This window comes from Osmerus mordax, chromosome 27, assembly GCF_038355195.1.
Source record: "Osmerus mordax isolate fOsmMor3 chromosome 27, fOsmMor3.pri, whole genome shotgun sequence".
NCBI classification, from domain to species: domain Eukaryota; kingdom Metazoa; phylum Chordata; class Actinopteri; order Osmeriformes; family Osmeridae; genus Osmerus; species Osmerus mordax.
In genome coordinates, this window is record NC_090076.1 from 8,171,854 (window position 1) to 8,192,312 (window position 20,459).

Here is a 20,459-nt window from a genome sequence, read left to right on the forward strand (position 1 = left end):
CATGGAGACTCATTAAGGATTAGCGAGGTTTCATTAAGGCAATGTTGTCCTGTAGGCGGCACATGGTGTGTTGTTTGCACGTGTGTTTGTGAGTGTGTGTGTGTGAGTGTGTGTGCGTAAGTGTTTATGGTTGCGTGTTCGTTTTGAATTTGTTCCCATATTTCCAACAACATTTCACACTCTACTGACACAACAGCATATAAATTGTGTTGCTGACATATTTGTTCAAGTTTAAGTCTTGTATAAATTGTTCAGCCATACACAAAATGATAGAGACATTTGCATAATTGTCTCAAGCCTCCACAATGCCTTTCGACTACATAAGCTTTGATAGAGCCGTCTTAACATTTGTGCTGCTGTGTCAGTTCTCCCAGGTCCTGGGCGCTATGCTGAAGTATTGATTTGTATTTAATTTAACTCACTTATTTGCTCTTGAATGACAAAGGATTGATCAGCGCGATCAATAACAGCATCTAAATGAAGGCCCCCTTTGGAGAAAGGAAACTGTGAAACAACCAATCCATCTGGATTGGTTGTTTCACAGTGAGTCAGGTGGCTGAGCGGTGAGGGAGTCGGACTAGTAATCCGAAGGTTGCCAGTTCGATTCCCGGTCATGCCAACTGACGTTGTGTCCTTGGGCAAGGCACTTCACCCTACTTGCCTCGGGGGAATGTCCCTATACTTACTGTAAGTCGCTCTGGATAAGAGCGTCTGCTAAATGACTAAATGTAAATGTAAATGTAAATCTCACAATATGCTGTTCGCTGTATCAATGTGTCATGACCCAACCGGTAACAGCACTTAAGTTGCGTTGTGGAAGGGAGGGGGATAAGTACAGAGCAAACAAAAAGTAACAGAAGAACAGATTTGATTCCACACGCCTCATACTATCCCAACGATCTCACTCCAACGTTTACAAATTCACTTCGTACCGAATCCCCACGAAAGCACGACCCCTATCATCGAACCCCGAGGTCTGATTTGAGGTCGCCGAACATTAGCTTGGGATCGTCATCCACCCAAGTGCGCTAATAGTTCGCCGCAACAAGGAAATGTTGATTTAATGAAGTGATCTTCAGTTCCCCATCCCTCTTCTCCCCGTCCGAGTGGCTTCCCCCAGACTGTTCGGTTTGGACGGGGTGGAGGTGAGGCACAGCGTCCATCCCCCCCTCCATCAGCACCACCAGCTCATTTAGGAGATCTCATTTGGAGATTTCTCAATGCGCTGCTTCCATCCTCTATGAAGGCTTAAGGGGGGGGGGCTCTATCGCAAGATCATCTGGGCCTAATCTTCCCACATCAGTTGGCTCAGCTAACCGAATCTCATTCTCTCTCCAAAAGGCAGCGCATGCACACAGACACACATGCATGTATATACAAACACACACACACACACACACTCATATACATACTCAAGTGATGGAGTGGTCTTCCCTCTGTAAATATCATAAATCTCTGGAGTTTGTGTCTCCACACAGCAACACAGTCTGCAACACACACACACACACACACACACAATCATTTCCTCACCCTGGTTTAAGCACCACTGTGGGACAAGGCATGTGGATCTCAGGACAGCTGCAATTTCAATCCACATCAACCCGCATTCGTTTCTCGCACGTCAGTCGATGTGATTGACAAACATTCAAACGCTTCAATTACCATGCCATGGAGCATGTATCAAACATTGCTTTCACTGCTCTTTATAGCGAGGTTTCCTGTGTTACAATGGCACATGAATGGAATATAATGAAGTGTGGATTTCTCGTCTGAAGTGAACTGTCTCGTTGACGGTATACTTTAGCTGTTCTGGTGGCGCTTTCCCCACAGGGCTGGCAACTTCATTATGCAGTAGTGCACTTGTCTCCTTCTTTCTACAAGCACTGTGGGGGGTATCAATACTACGAGCCCCATTCAACTCTCTCTCGTCCCTGTTTAAACATTGAGATAGCGTTGCCCCCATATTGTTGTGCAAACTCTTTCATCCTTTCCGTTTGAAATCATAACGTGGCTGCTTGGAGACAGCCGCAGGATTGAAGGTCTCAGGGGGAGAGGGGCTTTTCTGAGAGACCCCTCCACCCCTTGTTACCTCGGAAAGCCGTAATCATTTTGCAAAGGAGCCGCAGAACAGAAAGAAAAGAGTGATGTTTCTTGCCCGGTTATGAAAAGCTCATTAAAAACGGGCGCAGACCAAACAAAGACGCTCCTGTGAGGCCGCCCATTCAAATTCATCTTATAATTTCCCACTGTTTTAATAGTTGAGATAAATTAATGATTCCTTGGTGGAAAATACATTCTTTGCCAGCTTTTTTTTTGTTCTTTTTTTTTTTTGTTCTAGTGTGTGAGAGATGGCTTGATGAGGACACTAAGAGAATGGGCCTCCATCCTGGGAGGTATAGGCATGTCTTCAGAAGGGAAATCAGCCTGATGAAGCACAATCTCCTTGGAGCTGGAACAATTAAACAATTAAGTCTTGTGTGAGAGATTCACCCTTACACATCTGATGTCTCTCTAATGAAGCACGCCTTTCTATAAAGGGCCTCTGCCCAGTGAATCTCAAACAACTTTTGCCATCATGGCAGAACTTTGATAAACACATTTTGCATTTCGCTATAATTGTTCTGGCACCAGTAGGCATTGATTAAACTCGTCAGCCTTTGACAGGATGCATTGATGAAAACGCATTAGCCAAGAATTTTTTTTGTCGATTTCTTTTTTTTTTTTACAGCCAAGGGAATGGCTGATAAAAAAGGTATTTGTTCAAGTCAACAAGCTCCAAGAAGAAAACTAGAGCTTCCCTTCCAATTTTATTAACTAAACAGTTTCAAGGACAGTGTTTCTTTCATGAACATCTCAGTGTGCCAGGCTCACGTTTTCAGCATGAACCAGACTGGTATTTGCATAGAAATACAGATATTTAGGCCTACTGAGGTTTAAGTTTGGCTCTTTAAGGACCAGACATTTTCTTCCATGTTGTTAATGGTCCGATACATACATTATTAAGTGAGCTATATATCAAATTATTTTGTCGGTCCCAGCAGTTTATGTGAACTGTTCTGAGCCAAAGTATCATCTTGTTTGGAGAATTGTGTCTGGGCATCACATCTCACAAAGTGCTATTCTTATCCGAGACAGACGGTGGCGCCACTACGCCCTATTTGGTGATACCATGGAGTCTAAAACATAGGCTACCAACTTCTGGTGGATTTGTTATTCCGTTTAAATGGACTGTGTGGAGATTGGCTGTGGAGTGACTTACGTCATCCACCTAGAGAAGGTTTACTGGGGATTTTCATACTGACACATGTAGAGCAAGCAACGAGAGGAGGCAAAGCGATAGAGTACGGCAGGCTGCCTTTGTCGCATCACCTTCTGCGAATATCCTATTAACTCACTTCTCTCCGTCTTTTAGGGCATTGCTGTTCACATTTATCTCATAGGTAGATCGCCTCGCGTTGGACTCTTTAAAGAAAAACAGAAGGCACGCTATAACGGGACGGTTCCAGTGGAAATACTATCTGATAACTCCATTTGCTGTACCTTGTCCATTGCCAGCAGTCGCAGTAGACTATTTCTGTCCTGAGGTCCGCTACTGCCTGGACTCGGTCGTGAACGTTGTCTCGTAAAAAGGCTTGTGCACTACGCAATAGTATTTGGACTGATTTTACTTCTGGTCTTCTGATCTTCATTCAAAGAAGCCCAGCTATACCGTTTTCAGAAATCTATTTTACTGTCTGATTCAACCATTACTCTTAAAAGGGACAAACGAGGTGAGTGTTAGGATTCGACATTTCTGCATGACTTTTGTAGACTGACGAATTAATGATAACAATCAACGTAAATGCGGCTAGTGAGTATAAAAATCCACACTGAAGCAATTATTATGCTTCTGGTACGCTATTCTTTGTCTAACGCAGTGATTTTGAACTGGTAAAGTGTTTGAACTGTTTTACTATCAGTGACAAGCTTTTTCAATGTATTCCCCATGTCCTCTGAATTGTTATAGGCACCCACATTGTAGCCGACACACAGTACATCGTTTGGTGTTACAGCGTAGCTAGACCGTATTCGTCTATCATGTAGGTTGTTGCAGTTTATGTAGGCTACTTATTCTTTATTAAAAAGGTAGAGGCATGGCCGTAGAATTGAGCTGTTTACACATTGGGTCCCTGATATGTTTTGCGATTCTTCGACTCTCCGTTCCTAAATTGCCTGTCCATATAATTACTCGACTTAGCCCATTTAAGTTAAAAGCTCCCCACCCCCTCAAATATCTCCCTCCCGGCTCGGAATGAAACTTGACGATGGCCCGTCTTTTTTATCTAGGGAGTCACTTTCGGGCCAGTTTTTTGATTCATCTCCTTTTAGATTTAATCAGCACTAAGGTATAGCTAGTCCCTAAGAGCCTCTGCTAATGGGGTTACTGAATGCTTTTCTCAGAGCAACGTTTTCCCCCTCCCCTCTCCTCTAATTACCTTTCAACAAAGATTTGGCTTAGCCCGCCATGAAGTCTGCCTGACGAAATTGTGTAGGATTAGAATTCAAATATATAAGTTTAGAGGAAACCGAGGCGTGCAGTACATTAATAGATCTCACATGAGATAGTCGGTAGTATCGAGGCATTACAGATGACCATTAGAGTGATGTAGTACAGTTGACTATATGATCAATTGCTGCTTGCCCCACTGCAAGCAACATGAGATAAGATGCATTATCAAAGTGTAGAAAATTGGTTTGCCCAAGATATAGCGGACCATCTCCATCGCATCAGTATTTGTCATTTACGCGAGGCAGTAAATACCAATACATTATGTTGCCTTCGTAGCATTGACTATCAATGGTATGCTAAGGTACCAATAGTGTAGAGTTGTACTTCTATCCGCCCATCTTTTCACATTTCATACACGCAACCTAACTGCTTTCGCAAAGAATCTAGACCAGTGATGAATAGCGTGGCAGAGTTAGTTGGTGTTTGAAAGCCATTAAGACAGCGTAACAAAGGCCTGTGCTGCTTTAATTGTTCCACTGGTCTCTAGTGTTATCTGTTAACAGGCATTCATCATGAAGGGACAATTGAGGCAACAGCATGTGGATGTGAGAGATCAAGGGCAGATACGATGGCTAAATGACTTGTAGCCCTCTTGTAGCCTAACATTGTACAGAGCAACTGCCTTCAATACAATTCTACTGTGACATAAAGGACAATATGCATGTTATTCAAGGGCTCTGTAATTGAGAAGTGTGGTACACAAAGGATTGAAAGTCTCGGAAAATGTTGTATCCATAGTTATAATAGTTTATAAACAGTCAACTCTGATAACTGTTATTTGATATGCTGTGACTTTTGCAGCCAGTAGTTTTAAATGAGAAAGGAGTTTTCAAATGACAAGATTTTTCGAATATTACGGTCTCTGTTATTCCTTACTAAAGTTTTGCGATTACCAGAAGTTCTGTATTTATATTTTTAGTAGTTGTAATTACTTTGGAAAAACAGATATACTTACTTTAATGTCTTGCAATTTGTGTGAAGTACACTGTCAGTTTTTCTAGATAAAATTGACATAACAGCTCGATACGGTTGAGTCTTGGCAACACTTTAGGTCAATACATTTTTTTTTTTTTAAGTGTCACTTTAACCCCCCCACCCCCACCCCCAAACAAAAAAAACTATCAACTTTATCCCGTGTATTTCCTGAAAACAGGGACGATGGTAAATCCTGGAGGAAGCGCCCAGCCTCCCCCAGGACCAGGGTCCCTCTCCTGGAAGCGGTGCGCGGGGTGCGGGGGCAAGATCGCCGATCGCTTCCTCCTCTACACCATGGACAGCTACTGGCACAGCCGCTGCCTCAAGTGCTCCTGCTGTCAGGCTCAGCTGGGGGAGATCGGCACCTCCTGCTACACCAAGAGTGGCATGATCCTCTGTAGAAACGACTACATCAGGTGAGACTGCGTGTGTGTGTGTGTGCGTGTGTGTGTGGGAGCTGCCCCCCCCCCCCTTCCCAGTTGTATTTCTGGGAAATACAACTTACTGTACACAACGTACGTGACGCTCTTTGGAATGATCAAATTCAAACGATGGATTTGGAGCAAAGAGAGATGCTACTGTCAGACACAAGAGGAGGGTCTGTTTTCAAGGTGAATGACGAGGTGAAGCAGAGTTTTCGTGTGTTAGAAAATAGTAAAATGTCTCGTTACTGGAGGTGGAATTCACAAGGTCCTGGATAAGAGCGAGAGAGAGTAAGGCAACAGACCATATAATGATCCACAGAACGGAATGTCTTTTCCTTCGAGAACAAATGTCTTAAATTGTAGTATGTCACTGCTTGTTAAGCAGGCGGAATTCTCTCCAGACTATTCCTTAACGGAGTTCAAACATGCTGACAAGTTGACAGAGTACCAGACGAAAAATAGATTCCGTCCCCACAGCATCTTGGTGACTGTCTGCCGTGTCATTTTTCAGGGTGAACCAAACAGCAGAAAAACTCCCAAGGTTTTTTGTTTTGCTTTACGAGATGCTAGGAAACTATACAGGACGAACACAGATGACCTTTGACACTGTTGGAATTTTAAAGGGTTTCTCATTCAGTCCCACAAGTGTCCATATATGAGAAAGGGACGATTTAATTAGCGAAGAGGGTCTTTTTAAATATTTATATGTGTGTTACGGACACTTAACCAGAGCTAGGTGAGGGCTCTCTCATTCTGCTAATGTAGAATAACCTGATCATTCAGCTGTTTGACCTCAGGGAGGACAAGCCAGAGCTGTCTTCTCTAAACACAAAGTTCAGACTGCTTCTTGACAAAATGAAAACAATGTATATACAAAGTTTCATTTCACTTGATGAAATTGAAACGCTAACATTGTATGTCTGTTTAATCTTAAATCCGTTTGTTAGTTCATCATCATTTCAGAGCAAGAATATTTAGCAAATCCATAATTTCATCCACAACCTTTCAGTTCCACTAATCCGTTGCCATTTATGATCAATATTTAATCATTGAATCTGCCTTATTTTGTATGTATTTACTATATATATCGATATCACATGTAGCGGTAACTCAGTCAATCTACGTGAATGTGCTGTTCTGACTCCAACCCTCCAGGGAAGAGTCTCCACCCAAAGACAGCTAGTGCCGTCTCCGCCCACATCCTCATCAAAGACATGAGTCAATGGGGTACTCCAACCGTAATGGGACTTCTACCTAATTAGAATTGGGAAGGGGGAAAAGTGGATACACCTTTCTACTTGTAATGAGAGCGTTCTCAGAGCCGGGAGGACAGCTAAAACACAACTCGCACGAGCCTGTGATCTGGTTAGAGATAAGGATAGAAGGAAGAGGAGGAGGAGGAGGGGGAAAACATCTGACAGTGAGTCCACACAATTAAAAGCTTTAATTAGAGTCCCCCTCCATTTTCCTTTAGTCCTGATGGGTTTTATCTAATGAGATCTGGTCCCTGGCTCGTATCCTCTCCCAATGACGTGTCCGAAATGAATGAGAGCCACATTGCAAACAAAACATTTAATTAACCAAATTGGCTTTTGAGAGAGAGGGAGAGGGAAAGAAAGAAAGAGAGGGAGGATTATTGTGAAGGCCAGTTGCCTCGTTTTTTTTTTCTTTTTAAAGGGCCAGCGTCTCATTTTTGTAATGGATTATTAAATTGCCCTTGCTGTATAAATAATGGAGTCGTGCCTTTAACTTTTATTAATACAGCTGATGTGAAAACGGTCACGAGATGGATCAGCACGCTCGAACGAAAAGGCATCAGCTTCCCACTAATGGGGCGTGTGTGTGTCTGACCTGGGACGATACGCACAACCCATCAATCAGATGGAGAGATGACCACCATCCACAAACACAGGACGAGCCAGGTCTCACTGTGTCTACGCCAAAGCAGGCAGCAAAGCCTTCAAGCAGGGCGAACATCCGAGGGAGTTAGTCTGTTTTGGGATCATATCGTTTCTGAGCTCGAGGTGGTGTTATTTGTGTGGGGTGCTAGTGGAGAGAAAATTAATCGAGGTAGCAATCATGTGGTGGCTGGAGTCAGGGAAAACGCGGTCCCTTTAATTGAATAGGCCTAGGTAATTAAATGGCACTTTTCCAATAGAACGTGCGAGGTAAATCTAATAGTTGGTTATTTAATATCACTTTGAAGTCTGCCCACTCAAGCACTATGACAGCACGGGAGCATGTGGACTATTAGGCCAGGAAAAACCGGGATCTCAGAAATTAATTAAATCGCATGCAATTTAGGGGAAACGTTTATCTTGATTTGTCATAACAGAATTAATTCAAGGCCTTCAATTCACTAGGGGCCAGATCTGTTACTCTGAATTAACCAAGTGTAATTTGGCTGATTCCCCCCTCCCCCTCCTCCCCCCTATCCTCATAGTCTCCCCCCCCCCCTCCCCCCCACCCTCATCTAATGCAGCTTGCTATTATGCAAAGCCTTGCTTTAGTATCAATATGGCCTAGTGCTTTTAAGGTGCTTTGGCTGTTGATGTAGAGAGGCCTTTTTTTAATGGACTGTGTTGCCGAAATCATTGTTCTACGCTTGTTTCACTCCACTCAGAAACCTTTCTGTGGCAGGGGCCTGCCTTCTCCGCACAGCCGAACCCAGAGCCGTGCTATACATCACCTGCCAGTCCCGAGATGAGACGCTCCTTCCTATAGATAGTAGACATCTCCCAAGTCCTTTTTTTTAATGAAAGACATAGCTTGTGGTATCTCAAAGTCAGATTCCCTGCGCAGGGAACATAATACAAATAAATCAACGTAACCACCACAACAGCGGTTGACAAAGCCGTCCTCCAATGTCTGTTGGTGATTGTGTGAGCAAACAGCTTCAAAAACAACAAAGGACTGCTTGGAAAAAGGCCTGATTTGCAGGGAAGAAACTGAAACCAGTTGTGTCATCGCAATTAAAGAGTCCCCTGGCCTTAATTATACTGACCTGGAGCCTCCCCCCACCCTAATGCAAGAGTTCAATGGGAAAAGCAGACCATTAGAGGACAGACTGATAGCAACTTAATTGAGCACCTAAAGCCTTCAGCAGTTTAAATCAAACACTATCAGGCACTATCCCCTGGTAAAATTGAAAAAAAGAAAAGAAGAAAGCTGTTATGTATAGTGCACAGTGATGAAATAGAGAGAGTGGGGAGAGACTTTCTTTGTTTTAACAGCCCTAAGAGACACGCACACAGGGGAAATAAGTGGTTGAATGAAAAGTATTGCATTGAGATTATTTGAATCTACAAAGTGTTTCACACGTACGGCAGAACGAATGGCCTGGCTGGCTGATGGCTGCTTTATATATGTTTTCTTTTTTTTCTTTTATCAGGAAAATAAAGCAAAACTATGTCAGTTTGAGGTCAGAAGAAGTTTGAGATCCTTTGATTAAGATCCAAAACTAAAGTGAAATCCTCATCCTTCTGTGCTGTGGTAGTCCCATCTAACATTCAGGATTGGCCAAGTTGTCACAACAGTCCCAAGCTAATTAGTTTCTGAAATGGAGTTTTGATCGAGCACTTCCAATCGATGCCAAGACAACATTAGTTTCTCAGGCTTCCTATTGAAAGCCATTCTGACGTCCCTTAACAATGCACTGGTCTGCTTTGTCCAAACCGTAAACAACACGCAGGCTATGTTTAGTGAAAAGACCAAACAGGATTTTAATTCCTATTCTAGTCATTTTAACTCGAAAGGGACCCTGGTTGTTGCACGGATGCAACTCAGACCCCCTTAAAAAAACAAAAACACAAACACGACAAAAACAAAAGAAAGCGCAGAAGGGATGAAACGGAGTACATCACGCGGTCCCTTTCGTCAAACCATTTTCCTCGGTCCTCACGTATCTGTCTGTGATGCTCCTTCAGCAATGTTAACCACTCCCCCCCCTCCCTCTCCCGAGCATGTCAGAAGCCGTGGTCTTATTTGATTGCATAGGAAAAGTGCAGTGATAGAGCAAACACCCGGTGAGATATGATGACAAATGGGTCCAGATCCCGGTAAATTACTTTCTGCTCAAATCGAAATTTCATTCAGTTTGTTGCTCGCAGAGATGAAGTAATCTAAATTGTGGACTCAGAAGGCAGATAGAAGGGAAGCCGGAGCAAGCATTTCATTATCAAGAGTCAGAGGGAGAGAGAGAGAGGGAGACACGAAGAGGGAGGGAGGGAGAGAGGAAGACACGAAGAGGGAGAGAGAGGGAGAGAGAGACACGAAGAGGGAGAGGGAGGGAGGGAGAGACAAGGAGAGGGAGAGAGAGAGAAGGTTAGGGACGAAAGAGATGAGCAGAAGCAAATCTAAAGTGTTGACACCATGATTGAAAAGGTTAACCCATGCACATTATATATCAACCCGAGTAGCTACGAGTTTCTAATGGAAATTCGGCACTGACAGAGCATTCACAGGAGTCCTAATGGCAAAAGCACTATGTCTCTGCCTAGATGTTCAATCAAATCCTCTTAGGCACTGATTGCTTATGTTCCAGGTTATTATTAGGTAGCAAAAAAAAAAAATGTGCGCCAAAGGTAATATGTAGTTTCTGCACTGGAGCTTGTGGAGAACAGGACACAGGATGGTTCATCTGCCTTCCTGGTATTGCCACGATCCCCTGTACCAATCAAAAAAATTGTCAATTTTTTTTCACATCATTGCTATCTCCACAAGCTTAGAACTAAACTCATTTAGGCTAAGCCAGTGGAAGTGGGACTGACTCTCAGTACTTCTAGAGTAACATGCCCACAAATGAAAACCCAGTACAGAATATTCCTTAATGTTCATGATGCTGTGAGGCTTACCCCCCCCCCCCCTGCCCCCCCTTTCTGCAGTGGGAAACGTGACCATTTCATTTGTATTCGATTCATTTCATTTCCATTATTTGTGAGCGCTTCACATACTATAGCAGGGTCGTGAGCCTCCACACACTTGTGCATCATTTTGAGAACTTGAAGAATCTACTATGCCATTCTATTCAATAACCTTTGTTCTTAATCTCCCGTGACAGGTTATTTGGAAACAGTGGGGCATGCAGCGCTTGTGGTCAGTCCATTCCGGCCAGTGAGCTGGTCATGAGGGCACAGGGCAACGTCTACCACCTCAAGGTAACGACTCTCCCGAAAGCAAACATCCACCCAACATCGTACCCTAACTCGTTCTGTAATCCGTAACTCAATTCATTACAAGTCATGTATGAAAATGTGAGGTAGATGTATAGAAATGGGTTGAGGTGGAGTGTGAGAGTAACTAGTGTGTGTGTGTGTGTGTATTGCAGAGTGATAAACACACTTTCTCTTTGTCTCTATCTATTTGTCCCTCTCCTTATCTCTCCCTCTCTCTATCTATCTCTCTCCCCTCAGTGTTTCACGTGTTCTACCTGCCGGAACCGACTGGTCCCTGGAGACAGGTTCCACTACATCAACGGCAGCCTGTTCTGCGAACACGACAGGCCCACAGCACTCATCAATGGCCATCTGAGTTCACTGCAGTCGAACCCACTTCTGCCTGACCAGAAGGTAAGGGTCCTCTCTGTAACCAGGGCCCGCATACCTCTCTCTGTGCCAGGGAACAGCGTCTGTTGCGGTCGTTTGAGCACCGGAAGTGCTGACACTGACTTTGATCTGCTCGGTACGCTTCAGTTGTCGGAATCCAGAAGTTGAAACATTGTGGTTTAGTAAGATGCTGATTTGAACATCTTCCGCTTTTATGAAGAATACAGACACACAGAGACCTGACACCAGTAAATATTGGTGGCAGAAATAATCATCTCTTGTCATTTCCTAAACATTTTTCATACTAATTACATATTGATGACATTGATTCATCTATACAGCAAGGCACGTAACCGATATTAAATCGTATTGACCAAAGATTAATTTCAGTACTGGACTGGCAATAGATTTTTCCATCATTTCTGTTGGAGCATATTTGACTTTTCCATGACTACCGTGGCTATTCACCTGGCCTGAATCATTAGTCTGCGTCCAGAAATACACATATTGCAGGAGGTTAATTTCAAGATGCACATTCCCTACCTAGCTCTATTTCAGGGAGTCAGGTGGCTGAGCGTTTAGGGAATCGGGCTAGTAATCAGAAGGTTGCCAGTTCGATTCCCGGCTGTGCAAAATGACGTTGTGTCCTTGGGCAAGGCACTTCACCCTACTAGCCTCGGAGGGAATGTCCCTGTACTTACTGTAAGTCGCTCTGGATAAGAGCGTCTGCTAAATTACTAAATGTAAATGTATTTCTTATTGAGCTATGGTCTTCGTTAGATCTTACCCTGGCTGAAAGCTATTCAGTACAACAGCGTATTTAGACCGCAATTACGAGGCGATCGCTTCCTCTAATGGCAAGATGGAGTAATGCCCACCTATCATAACATGCCTTTATCTGCGGTGCATCAGTGCGCTGCATACAGAGATAAGGGCGGTGTGTATGTTGAGTACATTTGAATCCGGGTGAAAGGGGAGCGATATTGTTGAGAGCATGTACGTATTTCACCTTGAGTGGATCTGTGAGAGCAGGGAAGAGGCAGGGCTCCATTAAGCCCCCCCCCACCCCCCCATACACACACACTCTCTCCCCCCTCCCTCCCCATCGCAAGCCTTTTAAGGGCTCGTCACTTTTACAAATCATCCCTAAGAGCACCTCACATTCAAATTGAAAGCCTTGCATTATCTAGCTTAATTTTAAATGTCTGTTTAAGCCCACACGGCCAGCCCCTTGCTTGTCTTGTGCTACGGCTGGTGCCGTAAATATGAGGCCTCATTGTTTATTTATGCCCTAACATCAATTGTAGTGAAAACTACTGAATTATTTACTCTAAAATACAATCTGAATATTGGCTCTGATGCTTTAATTATAGTGGGGAGAAAGACATATTAAACATGCATAGACACCTCACCCTTGCAAAAATAAAATAAAACAAGTTTTGAGGTTTGGTCATCTGTGGATGTGGAAGAAAACAGTCCAAATGATATCGCACAAACACCGTTCCATATGTTGATTTCTGTCTTTTAGACCAACTATATTTGGCGGCACTCAGCACCTTGAGCGTTTAACAGTTCGTAAGTGCCAGGACACGTTGTGACTTCCTGTAACTTGTAAAAGTCACCTCCTGCTGTTCGGAAAGCACACACGACTCAGCATAGCAACACAGCTGCCTGGGAGAGCAGGCACCTGCCAACGTGGAAAACGAAGCTCGGACCGTCCCCCCCCCCCCCCCCCCCCCCCCTCATATTTCTTTTTTATTATGTGCGATTTCACGGTGACATAATTGGTGTTGTCTGTGTGCGTGGCACAGGACATTTGATGCTCATTTATTAAGTAGGCTTCCCAGCTTCTCCCTAATCTCTTTGTTCAGGACAGACAAATTACCTTTCTCATACCGAGCTTCCACCCAAGGGAATTAGACCTTCCCAGTCTCCCTCACTTTAATTAGCCCCCAAAGTGTGTGGTTGCAATTACTAATAGACTGAAGCCTTCTTAGTGATTTGAGAGAAGAAGGAAAAAGTAAATTGCCCCCTAGAATCTTAAAAAACAAAAGGGAAAGATAAAAAAAAAGAAGTTGGTTCTACTGTTGGTGAAAGCAAAGCGGCATTTCTCAGACATGTTATAATTGTCTTTTGTTCCTCTGTTTCACAAGATATAAACCCCTGAGGGATTGTGTTGGAGTATTGTTAGAATTACACAAAAGGCTCATTTTATAAATGTACTTTAAAGTTAATGCAAAGGAAATGAGGCACCAGATGGCCTCCAAAGCCCTACTGATCAATAAATTAACTGTAGGCTTTGCAGGAGCAGACAAAAATGGATGGAATCTCTGTCAGACACGGGCAAAATGCAGACTAGCACTCGCGTAACCTCCAGCTTCTGTGCCGTCCTTTGGTTGTTGTTGTCACGAAGCCGCTCAGAGGCACACCAAACAGTCTGAATGGAAGATCTCAGAGAAAATCACACTGTAATATTACCCCTGCCTCCGCAAAACAGAGAGCTGTGTTGAAAATCAACCCACAGCAGAGCAGGGTTCAGGGTTGGTGTGCAGAGGCGGAATAGCCCCAAACCCCCCCCCCCCCAAAAAAAAACCAAGACGTGAAAAGTGTGCTGTGTTCAGAGACACTAGTACCAGGTCCTAATACATCAACTACTGTATGTGAAACGATCTGCAAAATCCGGAGACTGTTCTAACACTGTGTACTTTTTTCTCCGGCATCCAGGTGTGTTAAGCTGCAGGAAGCAGGAAGCGGGAAACAGGAAGCGTGCCTTCATTTGAGCCCTTACTCATCGTCACCTAAGACTATGTGGATCGGTGCCCCAGCCTTTTAGCCTCACCCCCCAGGCCCACCCAGGCCCCCCCCAGACCCCCCCAGACCCTCACCTGAGCTCCCAGGAGTTAGAGTCCATCGACAATATTCTCTATCTGCTCCACACATCTGATAACCATCTGACCATTGACCCGTCCCTTCCCCCTAAATGTGGGTGGATTCCCCAGCGCGCACATGCGCCTGAAACAGGATACCGAGGATGCCCTGAGCCTGGAATAAATAAATAAAAAAGGAACAGAACCTGAGGGACTCAAAAGGCGGAAAGATTGAAAATCCACTCGAAGGATGTTTTGGATAAAGAGACAAAGAAAGACCAATGAAGCAAATCAAGAGCAGCGTTTTTCCAAACTGCATTTGTACATTTGTTGAAAAAAAAAAAAATGAAAAAAAAAGGGAATTGTGGGAAACGGAGTACTTTTATTTTTCTTTATCGTTTCCTTTTTATATCCTTATTTCCTTACAACATGGTATTCCCACTTTCTATAGTTTAAGTGTCGTAAAAGGGAACGTGTTTCACTCTCAGTGGTATATAATAAGACTGGTATCTGTGGCTTTTGTTGTGGAAAACAAATCATGAACACTTGGTGTATTTGTAAAACTACCATGTATGTACAGTATGCATGTAAATGTTTTTGTCAAGACGTTGCTACAGTCCATCCTGCCTTCACACAACCCAGCTGCCCCTCCCCTCGAAACCTGAAACCATGGCAGACCAGATAAAGATGCTCATAGTCGGTAAAGTAGAGATTTTCACCAACCTATAAATGCTGAATGAAAGAGAAATCTATTTGTGATATTTTCAGAGACATTTGCTCCAGTATGGTGTATTTAATTAATAAAAATGATTAAGATATAAATGCTTCTCTTCTTTGTGTCAAAGGAGAATATTTTGGAGTTCAGTATTGGAAGGGCCTGAATTACAATATTTTAGCAACATAAATTCTACATTTTAAGTTTGATGATTTCATTATTAGTTATGAGTTTCAGATCTAGAAGTGATTTATTTAGCAATACCCCCTTCCCACCAGTGTTTCCAAAGGGCCTCTCTCTCACTATCCCTCTTAACTGTGCCAAAGGAGAGGGACAGTTCTTACATTCATTCTCATTAGCAGTCCACTCATTTTTCTTTTTATGCAAGGACCTCATTATGTAACTACACGCTGTATTAATATTCAAAACACAGTGACATGCTCTCCATTCAATTTAGTGCATGGCAATTATCAATGCAGATAATGAGTGTCGAACTGAAAATGGACAAACATGTATTCACTTTCTCCTGTTCACGTGAACGTTTTGCTTTTCATCAGGCTAATGTCTGACGAAAATAGAGGAAAATGCCCCTTTGAAGATTCAATTACTGAGTGAAAAGTGCAGAGTGAAAGAGGTGTCTCTTCTTTGCCGGGGCCCAAATTGAAAGGGCTATTTGCAGAACAAATTGATGTTTGAAGTCATTGCAAGACCTAATGGGTATGAAGAAGATACCCTGTAATGGATTGATATGCTTATCTAAAGGATGGTGTCTGGGGCTAGGCCTGGCTCGCACAGGTACCGCGGTTCTGTTGGGACGGATGCTAGCGAGACGGAAACCAGAGGTGACCTCTGAGGCCCAGGGCGCCGTTTCCCGCAATACAGCCGCGACACGCCCCGCTCTGACAGAGTATTTACATTTAGTCATTTAGCAGACGCTCTTATCCAGAGCGACTTACAGTAAGTACAGGGACATTCCCCCGAGGCAAGTCGGGTGAAGTGCCTTGCCCAAGGACACAATGTAATTTCGCACCGCCAGGGAATTGAACCAGCAACCTTCTGATTACTAGCCCGATTCCCTAACCGCTCAGCCACCGGACTCCCAGTATTTGCACTGTTTCATCAGGGTATTTACTCTCTTTCCATCAGACAAACAAACGCACAAGCACACAAACGCCCGACCGCTGCTCCTAACAAACAACAATTTTGAAGTTTTGCTTTGAAGTCGACAGGAAAACGTAGGATTACCTGTTGTTAGACAGTGACACACGATAGTGTGTCCTCTGAACAGTCGGGAATTGTGCGTTTTTAGATCAGACCTTTTTCCATAACGAGCCTTCAAGAAATTGATATCGCAGAACATACAGCTGTCCCAAGAGAGAAGAGGGAGGTTGGTGGAGCTTTCAGCCTGAGATGAAGGCATTCCTTATAGGTTCTGTCAGAGTCCAGACACATACAATCACCACGTATCCGAGTCAGGAAAGCGATGATCAAGGGAATTCACAAGGAAAGGTTGTGAACTAGTTCTGGGTTTGGAACTTAGTGATCTCAGTCATTCATCTGTCATCCATACATTCACTCATATATCCATACACGTAAACACACATCAGCTCAAAATGTACAGTACAGCGTCGACGAGAACAACGACGAGAACAACTTCCCAGCAGGAAGTGCATTCCTGGACACATTTAGACCAATCCTGGACATTGTCAGAGACATGTCAGAAAGGGAGTCAGGTGGCTGAGCGGTGAGGGTATCGGGCTAGTAATCTGAAGGTTGCCAGTTCAATTCCCGGCCGTGCCAAATGACGTTGTGTCTTTGGGCAAGGCGCTTCACCCTACTTGCCTCGGGGGAAATGTAATGTAAATGTATGTCAGCATCAACAGAGACAACTTGTCTCTGATGCACTTTGTAAGCAGGCTCAATTTAGGATGAGAAAATGTCTGAAGAGAACAACTGCTAAAGAACACCTTTTCACTTGACATAATTATATTCAAGATATGGAGATTTTGTACCGTGTGTAGTTCAGCAAGACAAAGTGGTAAGCCACTTATTTTAGCTGTACAGCTGCTACAGTAGAGCTGTGCGCTTGGTTTCCGCAGTCCATTAATCTGAAGTTATCAAACGATTCCACTCGCTCTGTTTTCGAAAACGCTCTCAAATGACAGATTTTCAAACGTCACTCATGTGCACGTAATCCACGAACGAGGACGGGCTTTGAAGTGCCAGTTCCAGAGCGAAGCCCTAATGGATCTCGCCCACAACAATGGACCATACTTGTCTGCCTTAGGGAAATCACTCTGCTCCAACTTGAGCTCCTTCCCTTTCCCCTCTTGGGGACGGTGTGGATGTAGAGGGCCGCTGTGAGGACTCATTTTTGTTCGTTATTTTTCTTTTTCACTCAATTGAATAATTTCTATGGTGTGTGGATGACTACTTTCGAACCACGGTGAGACCCATGCTGTTTCATATTTAAAATAAGCAAAAGAATTGTTCGCGCTTATCGTATGAAGCGATAATTGAGATCAGTGCAGCAAGGGGAGGTGTGTGCTACACCCGATGCAGGTTTACAGCTCGTTTTAACGTCTCTGAAAGAGGGTGACTGTTGTTCATTTTCTGTGTTGTGGCGTCACAACCTTCCTCTGTATGATAAAACACATGAATGTTTTACAAGTAAGGGAGGCATTTATCACTCAGAGACCTGAGACTGAGCAGGCTAAAGACTAAATCTACTTCACCTAAAATGTCTCTTTTCCCTAGTTGATCCACAGGGCCCATTGCTGCCGACAGTTACAAGCATTTACCATTACCACGACTACAGAAACTAAAGCCCACACTGTCATTAATACGCTGAAAGCCAAATGGCTTGAATACTTTTTTTATTTTTTATTCTGTGGAAAGTATTGCTTCCTCCACTTTAGCCCCTTGCCCATAATATCGACATCAATTATTTATTAATTGTTCAATAATTGAAACGGTTAACAATTGCCTCCTCTTCCACCTCCTTTAAACACATCTAACACATATGACCACATCTTACAAGAAACAAGGTCGAACCCTCATCAAGGTCAGGACCAGACATGGGGGGTGAGTGTTCTGCACTGTCGGCCAGACCCTCATCAAGGTCAGGACCAGACATGGGGGGTGAGTGTTCTGCACTGTCGGCCAGACCCTCATCAAGGTCAGGACCAGACATGGGGGGTGAGTGTTCTGCCCTGTCGGCCAGACCCTCATCAAGGTCAGGACCAGACATGGGGGGTGAGTGTTCTGCACTGTCGGCCAGACCCTCATCAAGGTCAGGACCAGACATGGGGGGTGAGTGTTCTGCACTGTCGGCCAGACCCTCATCAAGGTCAGGACCAGACATGGGGGGTGAGTGTTCTGCACTGTCGGCCAGACCCTCATCAAGGTCAGGACCAGACATGGGGGGTGAGTGTTCTGCACTGTCGGCCAGACCCTCATCAAGGTCAGGACCAGACATGGGGGGTGAGTGTTCTGCCCTGTCGGCCAGAGCTGGAGATTGTCACCCTGTGAATCGAGATACCCTTAACCCTTGTGTTATCTTCGGGTCATTCTGACCCATCAGTCATTGTGACCCACCGTCGTATTGCGACAACTTTACCGCATACAAAAACAAAGTGAATCATTTACTTTTAACCGTTGGGCTGTCTCAGACCCCCCACATTGCGAAAGTAAAAAGAAAATTATTTTTATTTGTTTTTTTTATTGGGTAAAATTGTGTAAACACAACGATGGTTCATTATGAACCTTTGGGTCATGTGACCCGAAGGCAGCACAAGGGTTAAGGCTGCTATTACACTGTGAAATCTGGTTAGTAATTGTCCTGTTTCAACAGTCCTCTAAGGCATCTGCAAACAACTTTAGAAAGTGCCAGTGTTGAGGTGCTCAGTTACTTAGCAGGGTGTTCAATAACATGGAGAGGGACATGCAAATATTGGTAAGGCAATTAAGGGCAGTCTTGTTTGCCCCTAAAGTAGAAGGTAACACTATCCGGTCCATTATGTGTTTCGTGAACTCACAGTACAGCGCACACTGCGAAGGCATCACATTTTGCTGTTAAAAGGGTTACCTTCTGACGACAAGGGTCTCACTTTCCAGTACAGACGTCCTTCGTCGTGGAAACGCACGGGTAATGCGATGAGGTTAAAAGCACCCATATCTACTCCATTCCTCTCCTCAGCTCTCTCCCTCAGGCCCCTGTGGACTTGTACAGGATCCCAAATTATTTTCCGAATGAAGAAAAAAAAACTAATAACCTCAAATAAAAACATACACCTTCCTCCCACTCACCTCCCTCACCCCCCAAAACCCTTCCTCAACTTCTTCTTCTTCTGTGTCCGTCTCATAAACATCACCAACACATTCATACAAGAGCGTTTGGAGAAGATTAGGAGCGGTGAGCTCTGGCTAAACTAATAAACCACCCTTCTAGAATGTTCTCTCCGGTATCCTCCTCACGTTGCTTGACAACTACTGCACACAGACCGATTTGGAAAGCTGTGTTGATTGAGAAAACTGACGCTGACCACATTCAGCCCATCGTTCTATATTTAGGTCGGGTCTTCACCGTTTTTTTTCTTCTTGATTGACTCTTGAAAAAACATTTCTGGCCCATTTTCCCCTTCGGACCATTCTGTGCAAGAATGTGGTAACAATAATAATGCATTAAGTGAACTGAGTCACTCTGCAACACTCAGACAGTCCTCTTACCGTAAGTGCAGAAACGGGTGGACTGCCGGTGAAAGCATAGTCTGCAAGACTCCAATTGAAAGCCCAACACGCACACAAACACACACACAAACTCAAACACACACCCGCACACACACACACACAAGGTTAAGGAAATGACTACGACTAGGTTGGTTGATACCATCTAAAATAAAAAGAAATATAGCTACCTTTTTCTGGCGCACTTACTCGTTAAAGGTCGACGGGATCGTTTGTTGGAGTGCACGCTGCAGTCTAGATTGTTTACGTTCAGAAGGAGCGGCTGCAGCCCAAATTCATTTACTTCAGACCTCCATTAAAGCGTAAGATCATTTTACCACACAGTTCAGGAGCTGTTTCGGTGGCCTTCTCTGTTCTACCCTCAACCCATAATTTTTGTTACCTTTGTCAGGGAGTCAGGTGGCCGAGCGGTGAGGTAATCCGAACGTTGCCAGTTCGATTCCCGGCCGTGCCAACTGACGTTGTGTCCTTGGGCAAGGCACTTCACCCTACTTGCCTCGGGGGGAATGTCCCTGTACTTACTGTAAGTCGCTCTGGATAAGAGCGTCTGCTAAATGACTAAATGTAGATGTACTGTCTGGCCTTGGCTTTGCCGGTGTGAAGCTGTGCATGTGATCGCTGGACCAGGGGTGATGAAGG

At 44.1% G+C, this 20,459-nt stretch overlaps 2 protein-coding genes across 2 annotated transcripts in view; both read left to right on the forward strand.

Annotated features, from left to right (window-relative positions):
• LOC136936652 (heparan sulfate 2-O-sulfotransferase 1-like) overlaps positions 1–12,176 on the forward strand; it is a 47,860-nt gene extending 35,684 nt beyond the window's left edge. Inside the window, exon 8 of the transcript XR_010875190.1 lies at positions 12,059–12,176. The gene's annotated coding sequence lies outside the window, so the exon portion shown is untranslated. The remainder of the gene's footprint in view (positions 1–12,058) is intronic.
• Positions 3,316–15,181, forward strand: lmo4b (LIM domain only 4b). The gene is made up of 5 exons (XM_067230264.1): positions 3,316–3,770; positions 5,703–5,940; positions 11,009–11,105; positions 11,361–11,516; positions 14,217–15,181. Exons 2-5 carry the CDS (start codon positions 5,708–5,710, stop codon positions 14,223–14,225), a joined length of 495 nt encoding a protein of 164 aa, XP_067086365.1. The 5' UTR covers positions 3,316–3,770; positions 5,703–5,707; the 3' UTR covers positions 14,226–15,181.
• Positions 15,182–20,459: the final 5,278 nt, after the last annotated feature.